Source organism: Notolabrus celidotus, chromosome 18, assembly GCF_009762535.1.
Source record: "Notolabrus celidotus isolate fNotCel1 chromosome 18, fNotCel1.pri, whole genome shotgun sequence".
NCBI classification, from domain to species: domain Eukaryota; kingdom Metazoa; phylum Chordata; class Actinopteri; order Labriformes; family Labridae; genus Notolabrus; species Notolabrus celidotus.
The window spans coordinates 23,960,035-23,977,340 of NC_048289.1; the positions used below are offsets into that span (position 1 = coordinate 23,960,035).

General features: G+C 39.0%; 1 protein-coding gene across 1 annotated transcript in view; it reads right to left on the reverse strand.

The window, feature by feature from the left end:
* The window catches only part of LOC117830211 (neurotrypsin-like), a 55,748-nt gene that overhangs the window by 9,864 nt on the left and 28,578 nt on the right, over nucleotides 1-17,306 (reverse strand). The window contains exons 4-8 of the mRNA XM_034708236.1: nucleotides 10,964-11,206; nucleotides 8,958-9,096; nucleotides 8,688-8,866; nucleotides 8,289-8,436; nucleotides 226-404 (exon numbers count right to left, since the gene is read on the reverse strand). Coding sequence (XP_034564127.1) covers nucleotides 226-404; nucleotides 8,289-8,436; nucleotides 8,688-8,866; nucleotides 8,958-9,096; nucleotides 10,964-11,206 — 888 coding nt within the window. The remainder of the gene's footprint in view (nucleotides 1-225; nucleotides 405-8,288; nucleotides 8,437-8,687; nucleotides 8,867-8,957; nucleotides 9,097-10,963; nucleotides 11,207-17,306) is intronic.

A 17,306-nucleotide genomic window follows, 5' to 3' on the forward strand; every position in this document is an offset into this window, starting at 1 on the left:
TAATATTAATGTAAGACTTTGATCTTAATAATTAATCTGATCTTAGTTTGATGAATGCTTGCTGCTGCTTCATGACAGTAGTTATGTTGTTCCTCAGCTCTCATAAATGTCACAGAGAGGATGTTGCTGCTTCATGCTGCAATGATTTATTGATGTTCAGGGGCTATAAATAACTGCTAGAAGTCTATTAGTGTGTACAGCAGCCTTGCGAGTGTGTGTGCGTACCTGTATAAGGGCTGCAGGAGACACCGGCGTCCTCCATGTGATCACAGTTGTGCTGCTCCCATTCGCCGTGGGGACACTGCTCCAGGAAGAGCTCGTTTCCGGAGCACTTCACAGCATCCAGCAGGATCGGACCTGAACCCTGACCGAAGTGAGCCCAGGACCAGGCCTTCGCTACTCCCCTACGATAAACACACACATATACATAGTTTGAGTTTAATTTACTACCTTCCTTTAGCTGTGATGTACTTTGAATAATCCGGACCTGACCCGTGTTGGTTTGGAGTTACTCCAGAGTTTATCTATAAAATGTTGAGTTAGTCATAAGACTAGGTGATACATATGGAGAGAATATTGTGTCTTTAATATGCAATCAAAAATAATGGATTTGAGAACAAAAAACAATTTTGCAAACAAAATTATGATTTGAAAAATATGAAATAATGCTATGAATAAAGGAAATATATTTGTGATTAAAAATGTATCTTTATAAATCCACTCTTTTTTTGTTACAAACAAAATTATTATTCTCACGAACCACAGATTCGTTTGCGTTTCCAGTTTTTGCGTTTGCGTTTCCAGTTTTTGCGTTTGCGTTTCCAGTTTTTGCGTTTGCGTTTCCAGTTTTTGCATTTGCGTTTCTACATAACTGTCATGGGCGGGACCTCCCCTGAGAGATGCAAGAAGCCTCCTGATTGGTCAGTCTCACTCAGAGAGACGGTGTGACAACTTCCGCCCCAACAAGTTGTTGCCGTGAAGGGAGACATATCAACATCGAGAAACAGGTACGTTTTGCGTAACATACCTGTCTATTTTCTCTTATTGGTGCTATTAAGGTTACACTTGTCGTTCGTTCTTCCAGTGTTTTTTTCCCCTAACCGTTTTGGACGGCGGTATCAGACATTAACACTTAACACGCTGTGTGCTCGTCATTAGTGACTGACTTTATTACCGCCCGGCTTTAGTGACAGTTATCCTAATTTCATAGTTATCGGCCTGTTTATAAATAAATAAACGAACTTTTTCATTAGATATACTATCAGAACAAATCAGGAGGCATGTGTGTGGATTGTTGAGGGGTCATTCCTCCTTTAAGTTAAGTAAAAAGAAACTAAAAGCATAAAAGGGGCCATATTTTCACTGATCTTCAACCCTTAGGGTTTGATCATGTTTTATTTATCACTGTCGCTGGCACCAGAAAGCAGCATCAGGAAGCAGTTTACTGAGGTAACTGTTATTATGAGCCGGGCGGTAATAAAGTCAGTCACTTATGACGAGCACACAGCGTGTTAGGTGTTAATGTCTGATACCGCCGTCTAAAACGGTTAGGGGAAAAAAACACTGGAAGAACGAACAACAAGTGTAACCTTAAAAGCACCAATAAGACAGAAAATAGACAGGTATGTTACGCAAAACGTACCTGTTTCTCGATGTTGATATGTCTCCCTTCGCGGTTTTATCGACCTACTGGTTTCTACGCTAACTGGTTTCCATGATCCAGCTGTGTTGTATTTACTTACAGACAGGCGCTGTGTTCTGCTCTTTACAGTCTATGGTTCTGCTTCAGACACAAGATTCGCCACACATTTAGAAACATATTAACAGAAGTTCTTGGGTCTCATCTCACATCTACTGAAGCAACAATGGTCGGATCAGTGAGCAGTGCATCACAGCTACCCACGAAAGTCATTAAATATGTAAAAATAAAGTATTTTCAAACTTAAACGGAGTTGGATTCGTTCCCACGAGAACAAAATATGATTAAGTCAAGAGACCGCTACCTAAGCTCGTGAGCCACGAAGCTCACATTGATTCAGTGATTCTGACAGGTATCAATCAACTACGTCATCATCCAGGTCACAGCCAGGGAACATGTTAGTCTGTGATCTTGTGATTCCTTCACCCGAGTTATTCTTCCTGCAGTAGACTCTAACTGAGGCACGACTTGAAAACTCCTCCTGCACTGTGTTCCCACGGCTCCACGTAAACCGTCTAAAGGTGTATTTTAACCGAGTTCTGTGGGTTAGATTGTCACCGTTATAAAGTATTTACCTGTCACAGAGTGAAGTGTAGTAGTGTGCTGCAGTTCAGAGGTTAATAAGGCCGTAGTTTGGAGGAAAATTTCGCTAAACATGGTCCAGTATTTCCTGATATGAACTCAAGGAAACCAGTTGTTTCAGGTGAACACAGACTAACATGTTCCCTGGCTGTGACCTGGATGATGACGTAGTTGATTGATACCTGTCAGAATCACTGAATCAATGTGAGCTTCGTGGCTCACGAGCTTAGGTAGCGGTCTCTTGATTTAATCATATTTTGCTCTCGTGGGAACGAATCCAACTCCGTTTAAGTTTGAAAATACTTTATTTTTACATATTTAATGACTTTCGTGGGTAGCTGTGATGCACTGCTCACTGATCCGACCATAGTTGCTGCAGTAGATGTGAGATGAGACCCGAGAACTTCTGTTAATATGTTTCTAAATGTGTGGCGAACCTTTTGTCTGAAGCAGAACACAGCGCCTGTCTGTAAGTAAATACAACACAGCTGGATCACGGAAACCAGTTAGCGTAGAAACCAGTAGGGCGATAACAGCGGCAACAACTTGTTGGGGCGGAAGTTGTCACACCGTCTCTCTGAGTGAGACTGACCAATCAGGAGGCTTCTTGCATCTCTCAGGGGAGGTCCCGCCCATGACAGTTATGTAGAAACGCAAATGCAAAAACTGGAAACGCAAACGCAAAAACTGGAAACGCAAACGCAAAAACTGGAAACGCAAACGAATCTGTGGTTCGTGAGAATAATAATTTTGTTTGTAACAAAAAAAGAGTGGATTTATAAAGATACATTTTTAATCACAAATATATTTCCTTTATTCATAGCATTATTTCATATTTTTCAAATCATAATTTTGTTTGCAAAATTGTTTTTTGTTCTCAAATCCATTATTTTTGATTGCATATTAAAGACACAATATTCTCTCCATAGATACACAGAAAACTTGAAGTGAATAAGTATTATTAAACATAAAAGGACAATGCAAATACTGCCCCACAGATTCACAGGCAATACTTTAATACATTCACAAAGAACTGGAGGACAAACTTCTGGAAGTTTGTCCTCCAGTTCTTTGTGAATGTATTAAAGTATTATTGGTTTCTGTTCCAAATCAGTTTAATCCTAATAAGATCCATTGACAAAAATACAGACAAGCTTTATTGGCTGCTGAGACCAACACAGGAAGAATCTTCATTTCAGAGCACAGAAACTAGCGCCTCAGTGCTGTGGTGTAATTTTGGATACATCTAGATTAATAAAGGGCCTTTTCTATGAATATATACTTCATTGTAAAATGTTCACCAACAACAATGCTCATAGCAAAACACACTTGAAATTAAAGCTACAGTAGGCAACATCATGTCTTAAGAATTTTTTGTTACGATATCACATTTTGATAGTTGCATGTCTTTGAGTCATTAAATTGAAATGTTCTCTTATGTGTCTGTGAGCACCCGCCTCTCTGTTTTATAAAAGCTGGCCCAGCCTGAATCAAACAACCAACCAGGATTACCTTGCATGTAATTAGCCAATCACAGAGACTCTCTACAAACTGGCATCACCTGACTTCTACGTGCGCTCTCTCTCCATCTATAAACTCACCCTCCCTATATTTGTCGACAGCAGGGAGCCTTTTAAGTTTAACTTGAGTTATTTCTGCCTTTAAAGCCAGCAAAAGTAATAAAGTCCTCCCTGTCCCTCCTGTCACTCACTGAGGCACATTTCTTTAGCCTTCTTCCTGATGAACTTGTTGAAGATGCTAACCCTGCCACTTGTGTCGTGAAAACTTTACAGACAGCATTCAGGTCTTCCTGTTTCCCGGAGCCAATATGTCGATCAGTGAGATCTGAGGTGTTGCGTTTAAATGCATTGACAACTTGATAACAATGAATATATAAGGGCTTCTAAGTGAGACCTGCATTTATTTGTAGAAACGTGCAGCAATACCCTGCTAGTAAAAGGGACCCGGTCTTTATATGGGTTGGGGTTCTAGTGGAAGTTTTACAGTACCTTTTTTTTAAGATGTATAATAATCAGCTGAGAGACAGAGTTTGCTTGGCAATGATTGTTGTATGCATGTTTGCTTACTGCTACTTTAATCCGTTAGTGTCTTCAGAGAGTTTTCTGTAGCTGAAGTGAAAAAGTTTTAGATTCAAACCTACATTGCCATCCAGAGAGCCATTTAGCAAGAACAAAAAACGTCAAACCTATGCAGGGGCATAAAGGTCCTACACCTGTTCACATACTGCAAAAAAAAAAGAAAAAACTCTTTAAATAAAATAAATAACTAAACTAATCCAATCATACAAATAATGAATGAACAGCTCCCACAGAGATGTTGCAACATTCATGAGGGGATTATTTATTGATGCTGAGATGCTACAAGAAACCTTTTTGTGTGTGTCTGTGTGAGTGTGTGTCCGTGTGTCTCTGCTGCTGTGTTCACGCTATCTTCATTTTAAAGCTGACATAAATGCACAGGGATGCACGGAAATACAGTGCAAAAGAATTAAAGGATCTTTAGACTCTGTATTGTGATTGTTTCATAACGTGGAGCTTCAAATCAGAGTCAGGGCAAAATTACCAAAATACAAGAAGTAAAAGAGGAACAGGACGATTGTTTTCTTTCTAATTTGTGAAGTTTTGTGGCGCTGATGGCCTATTGGTCTAAGCGCGTGCCCTATATACAGAGGCCATAGCCCTTGTCGCAGAGGTCGCAGGTTCAATTCCTCGACCATGTCCTCCCCGACTCTCTGCTCCCCACATTTCCAGTCTCTCTTCCGCTGTCCTGTCCTTTAGAGGTGAAAACTAACCATAGACCTTTCTGGAGTCCCTGAGCTCCATTGTCACGTAGGTCCCTCTGAGCTGCCGTAGGCATCCTCCTGCTGCAGACGTTCTGGACTCCAGCTGATACGGACGTGCTGGAGTCCAGCGGCAACAGCTTCTACTACTCGTCTCTCCACTATCACCTCTCTCTCTCTTACTCTCCTCTATCCATCGTTCAAGACCCAACTCGGTCGAGGCATGATGTCTGTCTAACATGAGTCTGGTTCTGCCTGAGGTTTCTGCCTGTTAAAAGGAAGTTTTTCCTCACCACTGTAACTAGCTAAATACTGCGATGTGCAATGCTCATGGTGGATTAAGATGAGATCAGACTGGGTCTTATCCTGTCTTGATGTTGGGTCTCTGTTCATAATTTGACATAGAGTGGTTTAGACCTGCTGTGTTTGTAAAAGCATCTTGAGATAACGGTTGTTGTGATTTGACGCTATACAAATAAAGATTGATCGATTGATCGATCGATCGATTGATTGATCGATTGATTGATTGATTGATTGATTGAAAATGCCCAAAAATATAACTTTAAAAAAACAATAATAATTTGTGTAGTTTTAGATTTACAAGGTTACTAAAATTCAGAGTTTAAAGATGCAGGAAAATCTTAAAATATGTGTTCTGAATCCAAAGTTTTTGTGTTAACTGTTCAGCTGTGCATCTGCATTTGCAAATTAAAGTTTCTTCCCCTTTTTTCTTCGCTTTAAACAAAACATTCTTCAATAAATCCCCTTGAATATAGGAAAAGTAACATGAATTGAATATTTGATCCAGTAGCAGCTTGAAAAAATATGTTACACTAAAATGTGTAAATGTCTGACACACATTTTTTCTGCAGAAAAAGAACTACTCAGAGTGGGAAAGCAAATCATTTTCACCTGATTCTGCCTTTTAAGAATCACAGCGCAGCAGCGCCTGTGAGCAGCTGTGTGGGAATCTGTGCCTCTGTGTCAGAACATCTATTATTCAAAAGCACAAACACAGATGGTGAGATGTCCCACAGTGTTTGAGGAGATGAAATATACCCTCATGTCGAACAGGGAAGGAGTTCTTTCTCTTCACGGTTACACCTTCATCGCTGTTTGACACTCAACATTTTTACACCTCCGCAGCAGGAGATACGAGGAGGAGACCCCAGCAGAGATCCAAACGTTATCGACTTAGATCTACGAGGTGTTTCCCAGGGTGAGGAAACTTTGATCCAGATGACACCTTTGTGCTTTGAGCCAGAGTTTTGACACTGAACTAATGGTTTTCCACTCAGGAGCTCATGGAGTGTAACACTACAACAATAACTGTTGCTGGAGATGAAATACTGCCGTACTACTCAGGATAGTGTGTAAGCTGATTCATTACTCTCCTGTACTTTGTACTCCGCCCACAGGTGAGTGTTTCCCGTACTGACAGCCACAACCAACCAGTGAACAGAATCAAGAGTAGAACAAAACCTTCCAAATAGGTGAACAAACAACTTTTTCAAAACACCTGAACAGAAACGCAACAAAGCAGAAGTTCATCTTCACCACTCTATCGACCTAAAGCTGAGATTTTGAGAGCTGGATGTGAATCAAATCACACTATTCTGGAGCGAAGACAAGCGCCAATTAGAAACCATCTACAGCATGTTGGTACTGAGAAAAACTGCACTGTCACAACTCAAAGAAAATGAGACAGATGAGAAAGCAAGGAACCAATCAGCATATGTTGTGCATTTGTTTCATGCTTTTTAAATTCTTATTTATAGCACATTTACTAGAAAGCTGATGATAATCTCCCCTTTTTTGTCAACACATTGAATAAGAACAAAACCAGCTCTGATGCTCCCTTTAACAAGTATTTCTCAGTCTTTAAAGATCGACATTTAAAGTTACCCTTGACTTTACAATATTAACATAAATTTAAATAATACATTAAATCTCTCAAACTAATAGATGCTAAATATAGAAAGAAAACAACAACTTTAAAGAAATGTTTAAGGAGGAATCACTCACTAATGGTTGTCTCAGGAACATACTCTATTTTTCCATCTGAATACTAAAATAACTTATTTATAATAAACCTGTATTTTGTTTTAACTTATTCATCTTTCATTTCTTTTTGTCACGCCGTATTATAAGTATACATTAATTATGAACACTTTCTGCACTGTCTGTTTATTTATAAAAATGTTAAATAAGTTAAAAAATACATTTCACAGTTTTTAACATTTTGAAGCTAATTGTGTAACTGTCCCAATTATTTATTTATTGATTAAATTATCAATTTATTACCTAAAATGTATTTATTTATTGAGAAACATCCATTTTTTAAATTTCCACCTGATACCAAATAATAATAATGTATTTAAATTAATCAGATAATTCACTATTATATATATCACTATTTAGTGTGGGCTCTATTACATCAAATTGTGACCACGAAGAACACAAATATTAATTTTAGAGTTAAGAGACAGGGCTGTCATACAACAACCAAACTGATTTACTGTTTGCTACTACAAAATGAAATAAAATGAAATAAAATAAGTTTAAATAAAACAAAATAAAATAAGTTTAAATAAAACTCAATTAAGTTGAATTAAATAATTTAAGACAAAATTAAATTATGTTTAATTTAATTAACTTAAACAATTCAAGAAAAAATCAAATATATTAAATAAAGTAGAATTAATTTAATTTAATTAAACTAAATAAATCCATTAAATAACATTAAGTAAAATAAAAGACAAGAAAATTAAGTACAATTACATAAATTGTGTTTGAAAACAATAGGTTTTATTACTGCAATACTAGAATTGATATTAAGTGCAGTACATCTAAACAAAGTATGAAGATTGTTATATTTCTTAACATACTTATTTGAATTGGCTTGCCTGCTTTAACTTTCACAGCCTACAGATGGCGCTGTGTTTGATGAATTTGAAACCCAAAGCCATAAATCTCTTCCTCAGCACAAACTAAGATAAAGCCTCAAAGCTTTAAGAAGCTTCATCCGCCCTTCAAAAAGAATAACAGCTTTAATACAGAGTATCCTCCGCAGTTGGGGGGTGCGGTTTAAAGTGTTAGTTCTGTAGTTAAAGGCTCCTGATGAGTCAGATGAGTTTGAACAACGCCTAAATGTCACCACACATGTATAACCTGATGTGAAAGTGTAAAAAGATCCAACATACGTACCCGAACCCCAGCTGTCTGCACACCACCTCAGCATCTCTGTCGTCCCATTGGTCGTCACAGATGGAGCCCCACCTGCCTGCATGAAACACCTCCACCCGACCTTCAAAGTCTTCCTCGCCACCGACCAAACGCAGCGGAGGACCACTACCTGAGGGAGGATGCAGAAACACACCTGAGGTCTAACAGCATTCCTCACCGCCTCAGGTTCATGGTTTTTAATCTCTAGAGTTCATGTATCAGTAAAAGTGTAACAAATCAACAACAACAAAAAGGAGGCGGCATGAAAGAGACGGTGAGTGGAACACTGCAGACAAAGCTGAGTTAAAAGAGCATAAATCTGTCTCTGAGTCTCAGGTGTACAGAGGGAAACATTAATGACACTGTAGAAGTCACGCTGACCTTCTGGTGCCGCACACAACACTGCTGCCTCGTTTCCATGGCTACAGTCACCTGTGACGAACGTCCTGCTCCGGCACTTACTCAGACTGTTCTCGTCACCACGGCAACCCAGGCGCTCATAGTGAAAGAGGCCTGAGCCCGAGCCAAACTGTGAGTGCTGCAGGGCCGTGCCGATGTCACTGTCCACACAGAAAAAAACAGCAGTTAGAACGAGCCGTGACATCAAACTGAACCAGGAGCTGTGTTTGTACGGTTCGTTTTTTTTTTTACCCCAGGCCGAGCTGCCTGCAGATCACACTGGCGTCTCTGTCTGACCAATGAGAGTCGCACACTGCTCCCCACTGCCCGTTCAGGTAGACCTCAACACGCCCGCTGCCAGAGGACAAACTGCCAACCAGACGAGCTGCACCTGAATCAGAAATCAGAAATACTCAATTCAGGCATTACAGGGCTCTTATTAACAGTATGCAAGACAGTTAGATATAAATAGAAGAAGGAATAAAATAAGATATAAATAAAATAAAATAAAATAAAGATCAGATAAAATAAAACAAAATAACATAATAATAAAGTATATACAGAAGTGCAGAATAGTTAAAGAAAAGAGACAGAAATGAGACAATTTTGCTTCCGCAAGATAACAAGCAGCGTACAATAAATACGTCGCTGTCCAATCAACTCATTTTTTGGCAGAACATGCAACAATGAACAAAGTGGTTCATTGTTTCTGTTTGTTTAACTTTTCTTGAAGACTTAGAGAAATATTAGAGTTTATTTAACATGTGTTTTTGAAGATGTTTAGCTCTTTTTTGGTCTCCACCACAGACTGTATAAATAATTGACGTAGTATCCGTGACGTCACCCCTCTTTTTTGAAGCGCTGTTTTGAAGCAAATCGTCGGCGGGAGCCATATTGGAAATGCTGAACTCAACCTAACTGCTGTCGAGCTAGTGTGAGATAAAGAGGCGGGCTTTGAGCCTCCTAGCTAACAGCTACAGTGTTCCCGCCTGTCAATCAAGTCAGCTGTGCCTCTCATAAAGGAAACCCATACAGTGTGTGCCAATCGAGAAATGAGATATCCAGACTACACTTGTTTTTTGTACCAGGCTGTAAACATGTTTATTTCTGCTGTAAAGCTCGGCTTTTTGAATTTGTGTGTATGTGGTTTCAGGTACTTCTGTAGCCAGCCTCAAGTGGACACTTAATGAACTGCAGTTTTTAACACTTCCGCATGGGCTTTTGGGGAATTTTTTTGTGTTTTAGTTGCTAAAATTCACCATTTCCACCTGTTTCCACCAGCTAGTTGCTACTTTCATCTGTCTTTTGCTGAGCAGGGGGAGTAGAGTGAGTTTTAATAGTTAATAAGGGTAGAGTTTGTTAGGGAGGGCCCAAAAAATGTAAGTAAATACATTTCAAACTCTCCATAGAGTGGCTGATTCAGATGATTGTCTGCTGGTTTGTTACTTTTAACGCCTCTAAAATTTTATGTTGCCACTGTTGATGTAGCATTTTCCATTTGTGCACCTTTAAATAACCTATTCAGCATACCCAAACTCTTTGACCTTCAACCAGCAGTGAGTAAGGCCCCATGTAGGAACGAGGAAACTGTTCAAAGATATAGAAAGTTTTTGGATCAGTTAGTTCTCAGTTCTTAGTGTCATTTAGGATCATATTGGCTGTGACAAACATGAGGCAGGAGAGCGGGGCGCTGCAAAAATCAGTGACCCAGGTGTAGCACACGTTAGCTTGACAAATCAAGGAGGAGCCACTCCTTCCAAACAACCAAGGCCTGATAGTTAATCACTGACAGCTCTACAGTATATAAACCAGGAGGGACTGAACGGACTGATCGCAGCAAAGTATGTTGTTGAAGACATTTTCCCATATTAAATGTTGAGTCTGCTGAAGTCAGAGAAAGGATTAGCAGACACCATGCAGGTCACATTAATAAGAGTATTGAAGCAACTAACTAATTACTTTGTAATGCAGTTACTTCTGGGTAGTAGTAACTAGTAATTGTAACTAATATTCGAGGTTTCAGTAACTTGCCTTACCCTGGTTCTGAGTGATTCCCTCCTCAGTTTTAATATAATTTTACTGTAAAATACTGTATATTTGAAACTTTAACGGCTCCCTAATGATGCCTTTTGTTATTTATCTGTGTTATATTCTAGGTCATGAAGCACTTTGTCACTCTGTGCAATAAAACTATGCGAAATGTTTTTATTTTAAATAGTACTAAGGGAAAGTTTAATCCAAACAATTCAAAGTCATACCCTGGTGACAGTCGCAGTAGGCCCATCCGATGGCTCCAGAGTTCTGTCTGAAGAAGCACCAGGGGTTTGATTCTCTGTCCGGGTTCCTGCAGAAGCTGTGGTCGCCCAGCCCACGGCCTGGGTACTGCATCACATAGTCTGGAAACTCGGTCCACTTCAGACAGGGGGCGCCAGAGTCTGTCTGAGACACGGTGCCGTTGTAGTATCCCAACTCAGTGAATCCCTCAGAGCAGGACAGAGGCACTGCATCCAGAGGAAGAGGGAGGGAGAGAGAGAGAGAGAGAGAGAGAGGGTGAGTAAATGTTAAGAAGATGGGAGAAAAAGATGTTGAGGATAGACGCAGGAGGATTTGGGTCAGAGAGGACAATGTGAATGAATGGGAGAAAAATTAGGAAAGTTTGGGAGAATTTAGAGGAAAGAGGAGTGGAACTGCTCTGATTCAAGGAACATTATCCCCATGTCTGCATTTCATCTGAACATAAAGGCTTACATGGAAGATTCTCAAACTCTGTCCACTGCCGCAGCCGGATCTGGCCTAATGCATTTTCCCCACGGATGTAGAAGGAGGGAAATTCACACAACCCTTAAACCGCCTTTTCTACACATGGTGGTGATCGGACACTTCCAGTAATCTTCTCTGAGAAGAGCGAATGTGCAAGTGAAGCTTAGACTGACTGAGAGGGAAACTGCTGACATCAAAGTGAAGCAAAATTAGGCCACAAAATATGGAACGAGTTGTACGCTGCAGACTCATGAAACCTCACAGCACATATTAATGAAAAGGAATTATACGGCAGAACAGAACAAGCAGAGTGGTGCATGCATAAGTGAATCAAAGTCAAACTGATGCTCACAGAAGAGAAGAGGAAGTGCAAACGTGTAAAGGATTCAGATAAAGTTGGGTTTTTGTAAAACAGCAAATCAAGTTTTACCTGATTCTACTGAAACAGAACAGACTTTTTAACACATTTCAATGACTTAATTTGATTGTATTCTTGATGAAGTTGGGGATTAGTTGAGGTGTGTTTGTCTAAATGTTGCCTTCAAAGTAAATTGTATAACGGTTACAATGTATGCTGGAAAAGCCTACATGAATGCCTCCCTCTTGTGGCTCCTACAGCCTCATAAGGATAACTTTTCTTTAATAATAAAAGAACAAATAGAGTGCTGCAGTCTCTCTAGTGCTCTTCAGGGAGGGGATCCAGCTTCAAAAGAACCGAGTCACTCAGAGTGTCATTACATTAAAAGCCTTCTTTTTCAGGGCTAACACATGCCTATGAGTTTCAGCCATTGAGCCCTTCTTTGGTCAGGTACAAAGAGGTTGCTTCCAATGAAGGTTAACAAGCAGTCACACTTACTACTTCTGGGATAAACATAATGAAGCAGAAAACCACAAATCAATTAACGTTTACAAAGTCAAGGTGGATGTGAAATGATTTGAGGTTTTCTGCTTCAATGTGTTAATCTTAGAAGTTTACCTACTGATCATGTGACCATACTGATTGTAAGCGCCGTTTAACAAAGATAAGTTTATGTTGTTTGAATGATATTATTTGTTTGATTACAGAGAGAGAAACATTTAGTCTAGTTTTGGAAAGTATAGTGGAATATTTGCTGGTTTATTTCCAGTTTTCAATACATGTTAGGCTGGTTTTGAAACCGCCTACTATACTAGCAGTACGTACTGATTTGGCCAAAATTCAGAATGTAGTATGTAGTATGTGAACAAGAGCAAATCTGCAGTTTCCCAAAACTACCCAGATTTCGTACTCATTCAGGAAAATTTCTCCATATGCAGTGGACCAGTCTCCTTCACGTACTGTACACAATGCACAGCGCTAACGTTCTGCTTCTTCTTTTTTCTGTATATGACGGGGGGCACTCAGTTTTGAGGTGCTGTGAAAATTATTAAATTTCATATATATCACTCCTTAACTTTTTTAATCATAAGAGGATGCTGAAGAAGCAGTTTCGCTACCAGCTTTCCAAAACCAGAAATCCAGCGACACCTGGCCCAGCATACTGTAAAACTGAACAAACAGAGGAGTCATACTACATACTTCTTTCAAACGCAGTATGCCGTATGCAGTATTTACTCCATACAACATCCAGTAGTCATGTGACTAAAAGACAGGAAGTGAAGTATTTTGTGTTAGAAGTGTTCTCTTGTTCTCAATAAACAACTCAACCCTTTGAAAATTGTCATGTCGTCACTCCAGAATGGTTATGAAAATAAGTAAGATATATACATAGCAGTGGAAGACAACAGAAAGCATTGTTTTGGATTGCTTCAATAATAATAAACATGCATTTGCATAAAGCAAGCATATTTGTCCACTCCCATGTTGATAAGAGTATTAAAAACTTGAAAATTATCCCTTTCAGGTACATTTAGAACAGATATAAAAATGTGCGATCAATTTGAGATTAATCGCCAGTTAACTATGGACATCATACGTTTAATCGCGATTAAATATTTTAATCGATTGACAGCCCTAATTTTATCATTATTATTATTTCGAGTAAAAAGTCAGAATTCTGACTTTAATCTCAGAATGCTGACTTTTTTCTTAGAACAATAATAATACAAAAATATATATCAGACCTTAATTAATACAAAAAATTCAGTGGCCCTAATTCTCTTCCATACTGATGTACCTTTCATCTTGTTTTTTTTAAGCTGTGCTTTACAACAAATTGCCTCTTGGAGGACATTAAAGTTTTTCTAATCAGAATCAGAAAATCAGAAAGAACTTTATTCACAATGTATCTCAAGAATACAAAAAATTTGACTCCGGTATTTTTTGCATACTCCTTGTTCAAACATAAATAGACAGACACTAAAAATCAAGTACTAATAAAAAAATATATATATAAGTACAAAAGACACGAGTGCAATAAGAAGAAACAATAGACAAACATGATAATGTGCAATAAAATAATAATAGAAATAATCTAATAAAAATAATCTAATCAAACTTCTCTAATCAATTGATTATAAAGTATGACAATGTTAATGTCAATGTTAATTTGTATTCCCCCAAAGTGTTGCCTATTTCCCTTTAAGATTTCAGTCCTTTCTGTCCCTGCACACCTTGAAGCTGTAACAGATTTTCAGGACGTAACTCTGATTAATAGCAGAGGAGCCTCAGTCACCAACGACAGTCTTATCTCTGCTTCACACACAGCTTGGCCGTCCTGTAACATTATCTGCACAGTGCAACACTCTTTGCCCATATCACCTCACACACCAGCACACTCACTGACTCGCTGGCTAAACAGAAACATAAACACACACACACACACACACAAGCACACACACTGGGTCCAATTTAGAGGAAGATAAGAGGAGGGAGGCAGAGGGGAGCAGGCAGTGAAGCAGGAAATCAATCAGGCAGAAATGTACTGAGCTAAAACAGAAATCTATCCTCAAACAATAAATAATACAGAGCACAGTCAGGCATGGGAACCAACACAGCCCTCAAACCATAAGCAGTCCGTGACGTCAGAGCCACAGTGTGCCTGTCTCTTTAAGAAATGCAACACGAGGAGGAAAGTGAAAGTAAACTCATTTCTCTATAAACGGTACTGCTGACTTGTCTCTGATCATTCCACCATCAGAGACCTTCAAAACCGGAGGTAAGTAGCTGCTAAAGCGACAAATTGTTACTTTCACACCTAAAAATGGATCTGTCTTCAGTTTATTTGATCAGACTAGAATCTGACCGCAAGATATTACAATTTCTACACACTTTACCCTTAATCGACTTTAAAAAGTGGATTTTGCATATTTGACATTGCATAACATCATATATATTATAACATCATATATGTTAGAAACTGTAGTTGTTTGTTTCCAATACATATTGAACAATTCAGTGTGTATTAATTTGTTGTCTTAAAACGTTTTTTAAGACTTAAATTGTTTGCCCTCATAAAAAAGGAAGAACTTAAACTCTGTGGCACACCCAGTTTTTCTGATGCCCAGCCAACGTGTCTTATTGATTCACTGAATCCAGACATGAGAGGAGATAAGCGCGAGTAGCACGACGTTTCAACACGGCTTTAAAATCCTTTTTAACTCAAAAGAGATAAGATAAGAGAGATATACTTTATTGGTCTCCCATTGGGGGAAATTATTTTGTTACAGCAGCTTACAACACGGGACAGGGGAATACAACAATGTACTAACATAGTAAAAAATATAATAACAAATTCAATAACAATAGCAATGGCCAGGGTAAAATAGAATAGAATCGAATCGAATAAAATAAAACAAAATAAAATATGGCAAATATTACAGATGTATAAACACTATGTGCACTTCTATCTGATAAATAGATAAGGTAAGTTATTACACAGATAAAATTGCACCAGGTTATTTTAAAAAAAACATACACAGTATGAAGAACAGTGCGATTCAGATGGATACAATAGTTATTTGTGAATGTGAGCCATGGTAGAGATCGCCAGTGTTTTGGTTTAAACTGCCGGATGCATCCCTCATAAACGTCTTTAGACTATCATTAAATATCTGATCAGGATATTGAATCTTAAAACTCCCTCTGTGTTTCAACAGCTGTGTAAACTCCACAAAGTACACACACATACAGAAAAGATAGAACAAAGTAAAGAAAGAGAAATCAAGTGAATCACAGATGTGTGATGTTATTGTGGACGACGGGCGGAATAAAAATACTGCAGGTAATCTACCAATTAGATCCGTTCAGCATTGCAGGCCCTGCCCCCCAAAAGCCCTGGGACCTTTGAAAAGTACGACCCCCTAGCAGGGGCCTTTTAGGGGGGAGATTATCTACCCCTGAACTACTTTTTTGCCCTGGGTCCGTTGGTCAAAACGCACGTAGTCCGGGGGTAAAGTCTTTAGTTCTGGGGTAAAGTTCCTCTTGTCGAAAAATGCCTTTAGACGACCCAACATGCACATCAAGACAAATTCCTCCTCTTTCTCCTTTTATTGAAGTAGTGCAGATGACTCATTCCTCTCTTCTGAGCATAAAACACAATTTATTTTACGTAGCAGTATAAAGGGCGCGGTTTGTAAAGTTGTTCACACTGAAAATAACAGCAACATATCTCCATATTTATTCGTCATACAAATGTAATGTGAATTATATGCAAATTCAAACTGCTGTCCAGCGGAAATACTAAAATAAAAGCTTCATAAGGTAATACAGACACCCAACCATAGTCTGTCAGTACTGACTCCTAGGGGTTACTAACCGGACTGCCCGCCGTCCATAATGTGAACTGATTTAGCAGAAAATGTTGGAAAGTTTTAGAGACCATTAAGAGCTTTCACCACGCTCAGAGATAGCACTGACCCAGTCTTTAGTAAAGGCAAGATAAGTTAGTATCGCTAATAAGTCTGTGTCGCTTTGTGAAGCTTTTATTTTGGTACTTCCGGTAGGCTGGGATTTAACATTTAGATTTAAAAATCAACATTTATATTTAACATTTATAATTTAGATTTATATTTAGCATTTATATTTAACAGTGATTTTAACTTAAATGTTTGCCACGTAAAAAATAAAGTGAAAGAGAGCACATATTACTCTAAATGTGATAAAAGTGACTTTTTAAAGTTCACATTACGTTTTATGACGTTTTGGAGCTAAATATGGAGAAATGTCGCTGTTATTATTAATAATGACAGTAAACGGTAAGATCCGTATCTGTAAAACTGCTGTTTCATATACACAGGATAAACTTTGGCCCTGGTCTTTGTGCATGTTTAAGTGAATACTTTGCATATATTCAGCTGTTTTCGTTTTTATGCTTTTGCAGAAATGGCCACCAACAGCCTCTTATCAGAGGAGCAGCTTCGTTGTCCCATCTGCCTTGACGTGTTCAATCAACCGGTCTCAACTCCATGTGGACACAACTTCTGCATGCCATGCATCTCCAACTTCTGGGACACCTGTTGGGTCTGCCAGTGTCCGGTGTGTAAGGAGACTTTTGAAAGCCGACCAGATCTAAAGGTTAACACTTTTATCTCAGGGCTTGCATCCCAGTTTATGACTCTGACAGGGACAGAAGCTCACATCCGGAGACCGGTCCAGAATTCAGCCAGCTGTGGCAGTGTGGTGCTGTGTGATGTTTGTACTGACACCCAGCAAACTGCAGTCAAATCCTGTCTGGAGTGTGTGACCTCTTACTGCGCCGTTCATTTGGAGCATTATCACAGAACTGCTGGACTGAAGAGACACACGCTGCTTGAGCCAATGTCGAACCTGGAGGATCGGATCTGCAAGGAGCACATCCGATTTCTGACAATGTTCTGCAAAATTGAGAACGTTTTGCTGTGTGACGTCTGCTTCAGTTCACA